The sequence below is a fragment of the Coffea arabica genome, chromosome 11c (genome assembly GCF_036785885.1).
Source record: "Coffea arabica cultivar ET-39 chromosome 11c, Coffea Arabica ET-39 HiFi, whole genome shotgun sequence".
Classification (NCBI taxonomy): domain Eukaryota; kingdom Viridiplantae; phylum Streptophyta; class Magnoliopsida; order Gentianales; family Rubiaceae; genus Coffea; species Coffea arabica.
Window position 1 is genome coordinate 42,608,674 of NC_092330.1, and position 13,567 is coordinate 42,622,240.

At 38.3% G+C, this 13,567-nt stretch overlaps 1 protein-coding gene across 2 annotated transcripts; it reads left to right on the forward strand.

Moving 5' to 3' along the window:
• Nucleotides 1-236: 236 nt before the first annotated feature.
• Nucleotides 237-6,327, forward strand: LOC113717132 (uncharacterized). 2 transcript variants are annotated; one of them, XM_027241794.2, is made up of 4 exons: nucleotides 237-1,186; nucleotides 4,715-4,899; nucleotides 5,566-5,640; nucleotides 5,717-6,327. In XM_027241794.2, the coding sequence occupies exons 1-4, from the start codon at nucleotides 451-453 to the stop codon at nucleotides 6,065-6,067; spliced, it is 1,347 nt and encodes a 448-aa protein (XP_027097595.1). In that variant the 5' UTR covers nucleotides 237-450; the 3' UTR covers nucleotides 6,068-6,327. The 2 variants fall into 2 exon arrangements, with proteins under 2 accessions (XP_027097595.1, XP_071927074.1); XM_072070973.1 differs by lacking the exon at nucleotides 237-1,186 and adding an exon at nucleotides 1,207-4,423.
• The last annotated feature ends 7,240 nt before the right edge of the window (nucleotides 6,328-13,567 follow it).

Genomic DNA, 13,567 nt, shown 5'->3' on the forward strand with positions numbered 1-13,567 from the left:
TTCATTATAGATAGCCACTGATGGGAACCTTCTTCACCTAAAGTTTTTTGAGCAGATTGCTTGAATTACAATAAAAGAATTAATAGATCGAAACCCAAAAATTTTCATCAACAAGAAAATTCATCAATTTATTACCCCTAAAGAAAATTCATCACTGGAAATGGTTGGTACCAATGATCGTGAGTTGATATCATTTCAATTTTTTCCCACCAAATATAATAGAATTATATATAAATTTCCCCAACACCACACTTGTGAAAATCTTCTGTCAGGTCCATCACCACAAGCAGCCGCTTCACTTTTCTTTTCTCTCTCTCGGGCTTTACTCCTTCGCCTCAGCAGCTCTCCCAAAACCCTCCCTTAAATCCCCTCCACCTCCGCCTTGCACGGCGGCAGAACCTACTTCACCAAACCCCTCCACCACCGCCGCCTCACAAACCACTGTCAAATATGGCAGCGGCCACCGTCGCCTCCTCCTCTTCTGACGCCACCGATGGCCCAGTCCTCAGCTTGATCAACAAACGCCTCCGCGCTCTCCGCAAGAAGCACAACCGCATTCTCCAAATGGAAGAATCCCTTTCCCTGGGCAAAGCCCTCAATAAAGAGCAAGAAGAAACCCTCCGTTCTAAACCCTACGTCATCGCCGCCATCGATGAGCTCGAAAAGCTTAAACAACCCCTGGCCGTTGCCGTTTCCGAAGAAATCAACGCTGCCATCCAGAGCCACAGCGAAAATAGCCCGACAACCACCGATAGTACTACTGTAGTGGAAAAACCCAGTAATGACAATGGTAGTAATGAGAATAATAATCCTAATATTGGAGGAGACCTCAAGGATAAGGCGGAAAGTGGGGAACATGGGGTGGCTGAGGATCTGTTAAACTTATTGTATTTTGGGAGTATGTTTGATGTGAAAAATCAGAATGATTTTACCGCGACAATGCTAACTAGGACTCATGAGAGGGGGTGTTGTTTAACTTATGATTATGTCACGGATGATGATGCTGCGGATCTGTTGTTGGGGGAGAGAGACTTGGACTTGATTTCAATGCTTGGAGGGTTACTGATTTCGCGACCAGTGAATTCGAGTTTGTCCCATAAGAATGCCTTGCAGAAGTGCATTGAGCATGCCAAGCTTTGGTTAGCCAAGTCTGATCAGCTCGTTGAACCGGCTTCTAACGTCACTTGTATGAATGCTAAACATCCATTTGCTTGTTTGGGAACTTAATCATTGTTGAGTTATCCTTTTTTTACTGTTTCTCTCCATGTGTATGTTCATACGTGTCTCTATGTGTCGTTTGTGTTATATTTGTCTTTGGCAGAGGTCATAACTCTGCTGTTACAATAAAATTGGGATGACTGTTGTTGAAGTTAAACTTATTAGTTTTATGATCGTCAATTCAAGACGTAGAAAGGACTATCAAGGGAATAAAAAAGTTTTAATCTCAAAGTCTAGCTTAACATGCCATGGCTGTGCTGCTGTGATAAAGTCAGGCTATTATTGTTGATGATAGCACAGAAAGTGTTAATTTTGAAGTTAAAGCTTACTATTTGTATCATTCTCAATCCAAGATCTAGAAAGGATTATCTAGGGAATACAAAAGTATTAACCTCAAAATCAAGCTTAATATGTTATGATTATTCATCCAAGGTTAAGAAAGCATCATGTAGGGAGTTCTAATTGATTTTCTCCAGTTCACGTTTCTCACATTGAGCGGAGTACTCATTATTTGGTGTCTCAATGGGATTCTATAGCTTCTCAATTTCTTGTTTATTATGTTCAGAATTGTGTTCTTTTAATATGTGGGCAATTAAGCTCTCTCATTACTTCTTGGTCTTGTTTTACACTTGGAATCATTCAAGAAGCTAGTGATCATAATCAATCATCAGCTAAACTGGCTTTAAAATGGTACTTTTCCTATCAAGTGCTAGAAGAAAATCAATGAGAATTGTAATGGATCAATGCTGTGATTTAAAATTTACTAGATTTTTCCAAATTGCTGAAATTTTTAAGATAAGTTGCTGAGATTAAATAACACTAACATTCTGGATATGTGGCCGCGGAGTAAAGTTCTCCTTTGATGTTTTAAGTTATTACTATTAGTCTCCGTTACCGTGTTTAGTTTGTGTCATACTGGAAATTAGATATATTGTTATGAAGGCCTAAGGAATAATTTCCTAATTTCTGTCCTGCTTGGAAGCTCAGTCTACTCTTCTGTTTTGCAAATACATTCAATTTCAATATCATCAGGTCATGCATATATTTTCAACTTATTTTTATGTCTACTCATCCGTTGAAGTGCATGAATTTGGTACAAGCATAGTACGTTAACTACATATACTTTTTGGCCTAGTTTGCGAATTCAGGAAAGAAAAGAAATGAACAGAAATCACTATTAGGAGAGAAAAAATGGGTTACATCTCAATTACATTGATGATTGTTTCATGGGCAAAATTAGCATTTTAATGAAGAATCTCTCTCCATATATAGGTTATTTGGAGTTAGTGAAATCTCCCTATTTTACTTCTCCTCTCTTTGTCTTATTCTCCCAAACGAGAGAACACTTGAACTTTCTGTATAAAACATTTTTTTCCCACCAAAATGAAGTGTAGAGTTCCTTAGATGTGGATGCTATCTGACTGTTACTCTATTGTGCCTGCTCTACCTGCTTAGCCAATCCTAAAGTGCTGTTCTGAAATAATGATAACTGGAGGTGAAAAAGAATCTTCTTAAAAATAAATAAATAAATAAAATTTATGGCTAATGGCTGAAACAGATAGCATTCGACCTCTATACTGATATAAGTGGTGGTTACTCATAACACAATGATTAAAGATGCTTTCTTGATCTTGTTACCGTAAGTGTCATGTATATAAATTATTTTGAGGGTACTTGCTCCAATGGTCCCTAGCATCTATAGCCTTCTCTAGTTTGGTTCCTTAAACTTTGCTTTTGATAAATAAGCCCTGGACATTCTTACTGGTTCCTATCTAGTCAATAAACAACAGAATCTGTATATAAAGATGGAAAGATCCACATGCATTGTCTGTGGGCTGAAAAAGGGTAACAGTCAGGGTATCGTCTTAGATATCTGGATTCAAATAGGGCTCTAGCATAATATCTTGTGTAGCCATGACCATCTGCTAAATGTGTAAGCTAGAGCAGGTGGTTTTAAAACACCTTAACTTAGATATGCTTGAACAAACTCCTATATGGTGTGCAAAAAGATTTTTACATCCTTATCTTTCATCTACAGTTGATGTGCAAACGCAAATTAGATCTCTCATGTGCTGTTCTTTAAATTTCTAGAAAATTTGGGGCAACTTGAAAATCTTATAGTTTTCTAGGAGTTCAAATGAAATTGTGAGGGACCAAAGTAAAATGTAATACCACTGCATTAATCAGAGACTGTAATGAGTAGTGTACAAATACGTGTTATCACATTTTATATTCTTAACTTATGCTTTGATTTGACATCATGAACGTCACAGCAGTGTCATTATCACGGTTGTTAAGGCATTTATAGGAAGTCAATCTTTAAAAGCTGTAATAGGTATTTCCAATAAATGTCATGGATGCAATTAATCGGTGCAATTATTGAGACTTTTTTGTATCAAGTAATATGCTGTGAATTATAAATACCCCCTGTGACCGTACACACATGCACCGTGAACTCCAATTTACTGTGTGACAGCACCACCCCTGCCATACTCTCTCTTTAAACCCTCAATTTCGTCCTCGAATACTCCGTCAATCCCCCTTTCCCCAGTTTGTTTTCTCAACAACATATACCCTTCAATTACCTTCCTGTTTAATACCAATTAGATCAATCACCCATCAATGGCTGCAATTGGGGCATCTAGTGTTAGTGATGGGCCTGTCCTGAGCGTCATCAACAAGCGCCTTCGTGCCCTCCGCAAGAAATACAACCGCATTCTTCAAATGGAAGAGGTCCTTTCACAGGGCAAGACCCTCAATAAAGAGCAGGAAGAAACCCTTCATTCCAAAGCCTCTGTGATGGGCTGCATCAATGAGCTTGAAAAGCTCAAATTACCAGTCTGTGCTGCCGTTCAAAAGGAATTAAAGGAATCGGAGGTTGAAAAAAAATTTTCCATGGTTGAGGAAATTATAAGGCTGTTGTACTTTGCGACGGTGTTTAGCTTTCCGCGTAGACCTGATTTTTGGGCAACTAGGAGTGAGAGGGAGCGATGTTTGGCATATACTAATGTCAATGACAGTAATGCGCGGGAGGTTGTTAGTGAGATGGATCTAACCCTCATATCTATGCTTGGGAGCCTGCTAATATCAAGGCCTGTGAATTGGACTTTGTCCCATCAGAATGCACTGCAACTGTGCGTTAAGCATGCCAGGCTCTGGCTTGCTAAGTCTGATCAGCCCATTGGATCTAACCCTTATTTGACATGTATGATGAATTTTTCTCATTTTTCTGTGGAATGAACATGTAATATGTGTGTGTCTAGCTTATCTGTTTTCAATGCTGTTATCCTGCTTATTGCTTTAATGAGTTTTGGTTTTGTGTTTTGTGCATTTCATTTATTGTTATATTGCTTGGTGATTCTAGGCTATTGAATGAAGTTACAATTCTTCCCCTTTTTGCTCCAATTTTTTGTTTAATTTTAGTTATATACTTTTATAATTACTGGTTCGCATTTCACTTCTGTTTGTTGTAATGGCTTTTTTGGAATTTTTGCAGATTCTGGATTGAGGGAGAAACTAAACAAGATCATGGCATCAGACTATTTCACTACAACACCAGAGATGAAGGCTCCTGTTGAGGTGGCAGCTGCTGCTGGCAGCTATGGTTCCTTTCAAGTGCCAGCGCATGGATCTGTCATGCCAGTCCAAGTCGAAGGTTCTGTGGTGCAGTATCAACAGAAGGTAAGAGATGTGGTTATGCTTGATTGGGTTGGTACTCTGAAATTTGTTGTTTTTTCATTTTTAGCATGCATGGATTGTGTAATAGAGTGCTGCGAATTGTGACTCAGGTACGGTTGTTAGACTGGCCTATGCTTTCCTTAGTATTGTAATGGAGGCTGGGGTGTTATACCCTGGATGCTTAGTTTATTTTGGCTTAAACTGCTCTTCAATGAAAGGCACAAGCATCCTTTTGCTGTTGCATGGGCTTGGTTGTTCACACTTTGTTTATACTACTATTTGCATGGGATGCATTTTTGTTGCCTATCATAGTTCTGCTACATGGAGGTACAACCTATAATGTGTGGTCTAGCCCATGAACGTTCAACATCTGCAATTTCATTGCATATTTCGTTTAGATTACTGGATTATATATTTAAAAATATGACTCTCTCTCTCTCTCTCACACACAACATGATAAGAGGTTCCAGCATTTTAGTGAGCCTACTATTTTATTTCGGTTATGCTGTACCTTTTTCACCTTTTCCTGTGTTTTTCTATTTTTGGGGGGGGGGGGGGGGGGGGGGGGGGGGGGGGTTGTTTGTGGGGGTGAATTCACTTTGTCTACATGCCCTTGCTCAATAAATATGAATTGAATTTGCTCTTTTCAAATCTCTATGGATTATACAGGAAGAAGAGACAGCAAATGCTGAAGAAGATGAATCATATGATAATCAGTTGAGCCCTGCAGAAGAATTTCATCAGGTAGTCTTTCCTCCCAAAGATTTTTTTTACCTTTTGTTTGTTCCTTGATGGTACGTTTAATAATCGTGCTTGGCAGGGGGAGACTGAAAACTATTCTGAACTTCCCGTACAAAATGAGCCCACCACACATCAAGCACAAAATTTGCAGGAGTATGAGCCCAAGGAGCAAAATTATGCTCCTCGAAGATCGTATCCAAATTACAGAGGTGGTCGTACTGTGGGTGCAAGCGGCCGTAGGGGATATGCTAATGGCCGTGGAGGGCGCGGCAGGGGAGGGGCCTATCAGAATGGCCGCAACCAGCACTATGACCAGCCTGGTACTTACTATCCCAGGAACAACTATTACAGAGGAAGAGGGGGTAGGGGTTTCAATGGGAACTACAACTATCATGCCAGTCAAGCTGGCTATGTTGTAGCAGATTCATGAGGCTGATGCTTCAAGGGTCTGGTAGTCTCCTTTCATTTCCTTCTTTCTTTTTCTTTTTTCTTTTTTTTTTTTTTTTTTTTGGGAGGGGGGGGTGTGTGTGTGGGTGGTGGGTGGGTTGGGGCTGTTATGAAACTTGTCTGGACTTCAAGGACTATTTGGATGTTGTTCCCTTGAATGCCATCCAGAACCCTGTTTTTGTAGTATGATAAACAGATTATTTATGGGGTTTAAAATAGAAAGGTCAACTTTAGCTTCTCCAACTGCTATATATTTGCATCTCGCCTTGTGTGTGTGTGTGTGTGTGTTCCCCTTGTTTTGGCTAATTTCTTGGTATTCTGGTGCATTTCACTTTGTCATTCTTCTCAGTCTATTCTTGTTTAGAGGCATGTGAAGTACTTGTTAAATGCTGTCGAGTCGAAGGAGGCAGGGACCTAGAAATTTGTTGTTAGTGATACTGATCGGAGGTGGCATGCTTACAATAATGCTGATAAATTGCAAGGAAGCTTGTGGATCCCTTGATACAGTCTCAAGTTTAGGACTTTTTTTCAAGTGAATTGAGAGATAAAACCAGTACAACTGACCAAATATACTTGGCCATTACTGTCCAGATTTATTCTTCACCTTTCTTTGTTCTATTTTATTGGTCTTCTGTAGGAAGTAATGCAAAGCATTCTAAGATGTCGTATTTCAGTTTCACACATTTTTCATGGAAGTTCATGTGGTAGGTTTTAGAAAGACCGAGTAGTAATGTTCCCATTCGTAATTTTGATTTGTTGGGTAATGCGGAATATTAGTAGCAGCAGACTGCGGTTTTGCGCACGGACTTGGATGGCATTGTGAATTACGTGATGTTCTAGCACAAGTTATTGGATACGGAAGGTGGATGCCATAGCATTGATTTTGCAATTTGACTTCTTAGGGGAATGAATGGTGGTGATTTCAAGTCGTGCAAGCCACTTGCTCTTCATGTATAGATTGAAACTTCTTTTTCAGCTTCTCGACACAAATGCCCCCCACGTCCAAGTCAAGAACGGTCAAATTCATCCAATCCCTATATGTACATATGAAGAAAAATGTGGCAACTGAAAAACAAAGTAAAAATAACTGAAAATAGAGTCAATAATGATAATGTTTGCTAATAGTAGCTATATATACTCCTAACCAATATATCGTCAGTATAAAGATGATCTATGTTGCTTCAAGAATCTTGGGAGCCATGCGAATCTTGAGGCATCGAAGGACTTTCAAAGCCATGCGAGGAGAGTTTGTCCAAGTCAAGGTAAGGATCCACAGAATTTGTATTACCATAATCAATGAAGTCCATCGGTAAATCCAAATAATCTTGTACCACCATATCACCAATATTTCCTCCTCCAACAGGATTAAAAACTGATGTACCCCCTTTTAAGTTTGGGGCATTGATGGTAAGTGTGGGAGGGTACAAAGCTGGATTGACAGGAGGTATTGGAAGGAACGAAGATGGATGCATAAAACTGCTGATAGGTTTGGCCCCGTGATGATAGTAGTGCGGTGGAAAATTACTGATGTATTTGGCAATGTCTGGGTTTGTTGCAGGTTCGATGGATAGTGGTTGAATGCCCGCAAGCATTGGAAATTGCTCTGATGGCGGATATTGATAAAAAGATTCCAAATGAGGATAGGTGTAGTTAGCTTGGTAAGTGTAAGGGCAGCCACTTTGTTCATTGCTACCGGGAGGAGGATCAAATAAACTGCCCTTTTCTTCTCCAAGTTCATCATCAGGATTTCCATCATTGCTTTGATTAAATGAACCAGGATTTTCATCATTCCTTTGCCGAGCTTTGAAAGATTTGTGATTCTTTTTATAAATCTTGCACAGGACATAATCATCAAGCTACAAGAATAACACGTTAGATCCAAAGAATAAACAATAGTATCAATGAAGAACAATTACGTACGACATATATATATAACATTAGAAAAGGAAGGTTAATAAGTACTTACTCAAGGAAAAGATTAAGAATTATGTAAATGTTACCTACCCTCATGTCATTTGCACTCTTGCTTTTATGATGTCCTAAAACCCTGTATTCGTGCATAATCCAACTTGTCTTCACACCTTTGGGAGGTCTGCCTTCATAAAAAACCAATGTCTTCCTAACACCAACAGTGACACCATTGCAGTGGATATTCTTGTCTGCCCCAGTGGCCTTCCAATAACCGGTACCGGCAGCCCGATTTGGGCGACTACCGTTCAAATACTTTTTATCCCTCGGTGTGAAAAAGAACCATTGATTATCGCCCATGCTTGGATATCTCCCTAAAATAGAGAAGATAAAACAAGAAAGATTTTTAAAAAAGAAAATTGCGGTAGAAAATCTTCCTATCATACACAATTGGTAGCATAAAAAGGTCCACATGGAAGAGAAATCTGTATTTTTCTTAGTGTGGTATACAAGTAAAGTGCATGATCACTCTCGCAAAACAAAAAAAAAAAAAAAAAAAATCAGGTAATTAAGTGTGTAACTGTCAGGGATAAAATTTCAAACACCTAAAAGAAAAAAGGAAAAATCTTCACTTTTCTTGTCAGTGAAATAATTTAGAAGACAACATCTAAAACTAAACGTGAATGTAGTAAGCTCTTAACACGGTCAGAAACCTCAGAAGCAAACAAGGATTGTGACCTAAAGTGGAAAAGAGAAAGGGATTAAGATATATAGTAAAGCACGTAAATAGACTAAAAAGGGGACTAAATAAATCTGCCGGAGAACTAATGGTCCACAACTTCCCTAGTACTCTCTCGGGTATAATAACAAAATAGTAATGCATGTTTGCAAGAATTCAAAACTTTGATAGGAGGGAATTAAACGCATGTATTTATTTATTGAACAGGAATAGTAGTTAATGCGAATACAACGTCGCTAGACCAGATACAGCAGCAAACATGCCAGTGATAAACAAGGCCTACGAACAAGTAAAGTTGGACACATGTATAAATAAGCACTAATAATTATCCACTGTAAAAACTTAATTAAAACAGAAACCCTAAAACCCTTAAAGTAAAACCCCTAAAACCCCATGCCAGATATCATCACAAAAGTAAGTGCATGTCAATCGAATGAACTTCGATTTAGACCAACCTGATGCATGCATAACAATCAGGGTTATGGCGAAATCAATTATATAGTAAAAAAGCGTACTTGAGGAAAAATAGAAAAATTATTAAAAAAGAACGAAAAAGAAAAACCTGATATTGTATCAGGGTTCTGGCGATAAAGATTAACTTCTCTAATCTGATTCCTGGGTAAAAGCTCGCCCAGAATCTTTTTCTTCAGGTAACAAACAATGAGTTCACTATCCATCGGACAGAAGCGATACCCCGGTGGAAAAGTATCAAAGTAGTCCTTGTCACGATCTATAGCGTCGTTGTTGTAAGCATCATCATCGTCCTTGACGACATTGTGGTTTTTGTTACCATTGTCCACGAGTCTTGAATCACTAGGGCTGGACAATGTCGTGCTAGTGTTGTTCAGTCCAGACAAGACATTTTCATGGTCTTTCCTCAGATGATGGGCGCAGGCATGGGCACCGGGACTGGTAATAACGTTAACAGCAGTCGACGTATCGGCTGAGGCCTCTATTTGCGGGAAGCTTTCGTGGCCAGATGCCATGATTTCTCAAGACTCTTTTGATCAGAGAAGTGTGGGGCGATAGTCAGGGAAGAAGGGTTGTATTTGGAAACAAAAAGGGTTTACGAATTTTGGTTAATATAGGGTCCGTGACGAGAGAAAATTTCGAGATTTTTTCAAGATTTTGTTGGGGTTCCATCTTTATCTCTTGATTTCGAACTGATCTAAAATTGTATGTAGCTACTGCAATACGACTCGGATACTAATAGCTAGATTAATTTGGACTAGGAGTAGTCCTGGATTACGGAAATTTACAAATTTAATCACAACGCTGTTTATTTTTTGGACAATATTGAATTGAGATCGGAGAAAATATGTGAATTTGCATGAACAAAGGAAGGAGCTGAGCACGCTCTGACGCTAGGCACAAATATTTTCGTATTTTATTTTTTTGTCCCTTCCATTTTCCTCTCGAAAAAACTTGTTTCTTTCCCTCAAAAAGAAGTATGAATATAGATGAGAATTAATCTTTCCTACGCTAGGCACAAATGCTTGTTCTAAAGTTATCTTCACTATTTCAACTTTGAATTCTAGAGAAAATTGCATCATTTTGAGCTAGATTTCAACCTTATATCTTGGAAATTTTTGAGAGCGAAATATAAGGATAAAACTTTTAGTGACCATATTAACAATATCATCCAGGGTGAAAGTTGGATGCCACAATACTCATATAAATAATAAAATCTGTAAATGAAAATGAAAAACTTTCAAAATTGATATATCACAATACTCATAAAACTATTGAAATCAGGAAATAAAAATGAAAAACTATCATCTTGCAGATAATTCACTAACATTCTATATTGGCAGAGAAATTTTATTAATTTTCTCGATAAAATAGGCATTTTTTGAGTGACTAAATAATATTAGTTGGGTAGTTTTGTGATGTACAAATATTCCAAAGATTAATTTTTTCACTGATGGTTGATGATATCTTCCGAAGTTGGTTTTACTTTCTAAAGACCTTTTTTCTTGGGACAAAAGTTTTACCTCAACTCCATTGAGAAGTGGCTCCCGTTAAACAATAAACATTGTAGTATTCATAATATATATTTCCATGGTATCCTCTCATTATTTTGTTCGAAGATGGTGTCGTCTAATTTGCCAGATAACCGCGTACCTCATTCAAGTATTATTATGCATGGAATTAGTAGAGATGACAATGGGGGTGGGTGCTCGTCCCGCGGGGAAATAATGGGACGGGGATGGGGGAATTTTTCTCTCCCGTTTTAAATGGGACGGGGGGAGGGATGGGGGACAATGCTCCCGCCCCATCCCCCGTCTTATCCTCCACTTCAATTTATTAATATAAATAAATATAATATATTATATAATCTAATAATAATAAATTTAGAATATTTGACAACTAAATATAACCTTTATCCAATTTCTATCCAAATTCTTAGTTGATATTTGGCACAAGTATGTTACTCATTTTATGAGTATTTCCCAATGTTATCTATAGAATTCGATTGAGTTTCTAAATTTTTTTGGTGTTTTATATCAACACTTTTCTTGTTTCATATTTCATTTTTCACTTTTTCAACTCCTTATTTTATTTTATTTTTTGAATTTGGCTTCGATATATTGAATAAATGCTTCTAGAAAAAAAATCAAATTATCACCCGCAAGCACTCATGGGGGAAGTAGGGCGAGGCGAGGGGTGGGAGGACAGAGGCGGGGACAGGGGCAGGGGGAATTTTTGGGCAACGGGACGAGGGACGGGGGAGTGATCTCAAGCCCCAAACCTGCCCCGTTGCCATCCCTAAGAATTAGCAATGCACCATTATTTACCATATTAGATTATGTCCACATTGATTTGAGAGATGGAAAGGAAAGGGTAATATGTAAGTAAAGGTTCGAGATCTAATAACTTTAGTTTTTGGGTCAGAGTTGGATTCCTAATTTACATATTGAGATCTTTGGTAGACTCTTTCGAGACACTTTTTCCTTATATATTGGGCTATTCATGGGTAAGTGGGTTCTTCTCGAAGTTGGACCGGTGAAAATTTTTTTCTTGATGGTGGACTAAAATGTCAAAGTGCTGGGGAGTTTGGCTTCTGTTGGACCAAGTGCGCCAAGGGTTTGACAAGGATCCGATTGGTGTTAGACCAAGAAGTCGAGGGTTGGCAAGGATTCAAAAAATTCAGTTTGGATTTCAAAAAAGAGTGGGTCCATAATTAGGAGTAGAGGTGACCTTAGATGTTAAGATAGGTTTGTATTGAGTATTAAAGTGAGTTAAAAAAAAAACTTGTAAATTAGTTGACAAGGTGAGAAGAGCTTGTAAATTGGTGGGCAAGGGTCCAATAAAACCCAGTAATCCAGTTAGCTGACCTTAGGTGTTAAAGGGGCGTTGAGTATTAAAGTGGGTTCGGAGAAGAAATTATAAATTAGGAGTATTAAAGTGGCGTTGAGTATTAAAGCTCAAATCACCAGTCTGTGCTGCCCTTCAAAAGGAATTAAAGGAATCGGAGGTTGAAAAAAAATTTTCCATGGTTGAGGAAATTATAAGGCTGTTGTACTTTGCGACGGTGTTTAGCTTTCCGCGTAGACCTGATTTTTGGGCAACTAGGAGTGAGAGGGAGTGACGTTTGGCATATACTAATGTCAATGACAGTAATGCGCGGGAGGCTGTTAGTGAGATGGATCTAACCCTCATATCTATGCTTGGGAGCCTGCTAATTTCAAGGCCTGTGAATTGGACTTTGTCCCATCAGAATGCACTGCAACTGTGCGTTAAGCATGACAGGCTCTGGCTTGCTAAGTCTGATCAGCCCATTGGATCTAACCCTTATTTGACATGTATGATGAATTTTTCTCATTTTTCTGTGGAATGAACATGTAATATGTGTGTGTCTAGCTTATCTGTTTTCAATGCTGTTATCCTGCTTATTGCTTTAATGAGTTTTGGTTTTGTGTTTTGTGCATTTCATTTATTGTTATATTGCTTGGTGATTCTAGGCTATTGAGAAAAATACAGATTTTGTATATAGCGGTGAGTAGGGTCGAATCCACAGGGATTGGGGATGATTCGTTTCTTCTAGAGTCCAAAGTATGGGTGGGGGTTTTGGATTAAACGCTAACTAAATAAATTAACTGCAGAAAATAATTGATTAAGAGAAATAATTAAGGGAAAACTCTAACCAAGGGTACACTTCAGAAATGGTTCATGCACTGATAATCGATTCACAGATAATTCCACATTTATTAATAGATTGGTTATAGTTGTCATACACGCAATAAACAACCAACATTTCCTTACTTTCTCGATAGTTAAGGTACGACCGGTTACTATTTCTCTAACCCAAAAACAATTCTAGATACGACCGTAGGATTTAATTTCTAGATTGGATTAATAATTAGAAAGGCCCAATCCTAACTAACAAACACGCTAAGAGGGTTTGTTTAAATTAGATTGTATGTTTCCCTGACATAAACCCGATTACGCCAGTTGCTACTGAGATAAAGATAACGAACAATTACGGATTCAATTATCCCTATTTGGCAAAATAGCCTATGTGAATAATTAAATATTGCGTATCTATTCAATCACTCACACGAGCTATAGCAATTAAAAGCAGGAAACATATAAATACCAATAAATTAAGGAAGCAATTAAAATAAATTAGATCTCACAGTAATTGTTGAACCAAATCTTCAGTTGTCCCCTTGACTAGCAGTAGGAGATTAGTCCTCCATTAATGGAGAACAACCCCCACGGAAAAGGTATTTGAAGGTTACAATTGTTGCCTCCCAAATTCGTTCAAGGAAGAAAAGTAAAAATCAGCCCTCAAAGAAAAAGTCCCCTCCATGTTTTAAAGCTACGGGCAAC

What these genes read in the sequence shown, in the direction of transcription:
- LOC113717132 (XM_027241794.2), top strand. Translation starts at nt 451, where the DNA reads ATGGCAGCGGCCACCGTCGCCTCCTCCTCTTCTGACGCCACCGATGGC. An exon ending in ACCGGCTTCTAACGTCACTT is followed by an intron (nt 1,187 to 4,714) that starts GTATGAATGCTA and finishes GAATTTTTGCAG; the next exon opens with ATTCTGGATTGAGGGAGAAA. An exon ending in TGGTGCAGTATCAACAGAAG is followed by an intron (nt 4,900 to 5,565) that starts GTAAGAGATGTG and finishes TGGATTATACAG; the next exon opens with GAAGAAGAGACAGCAAATGC.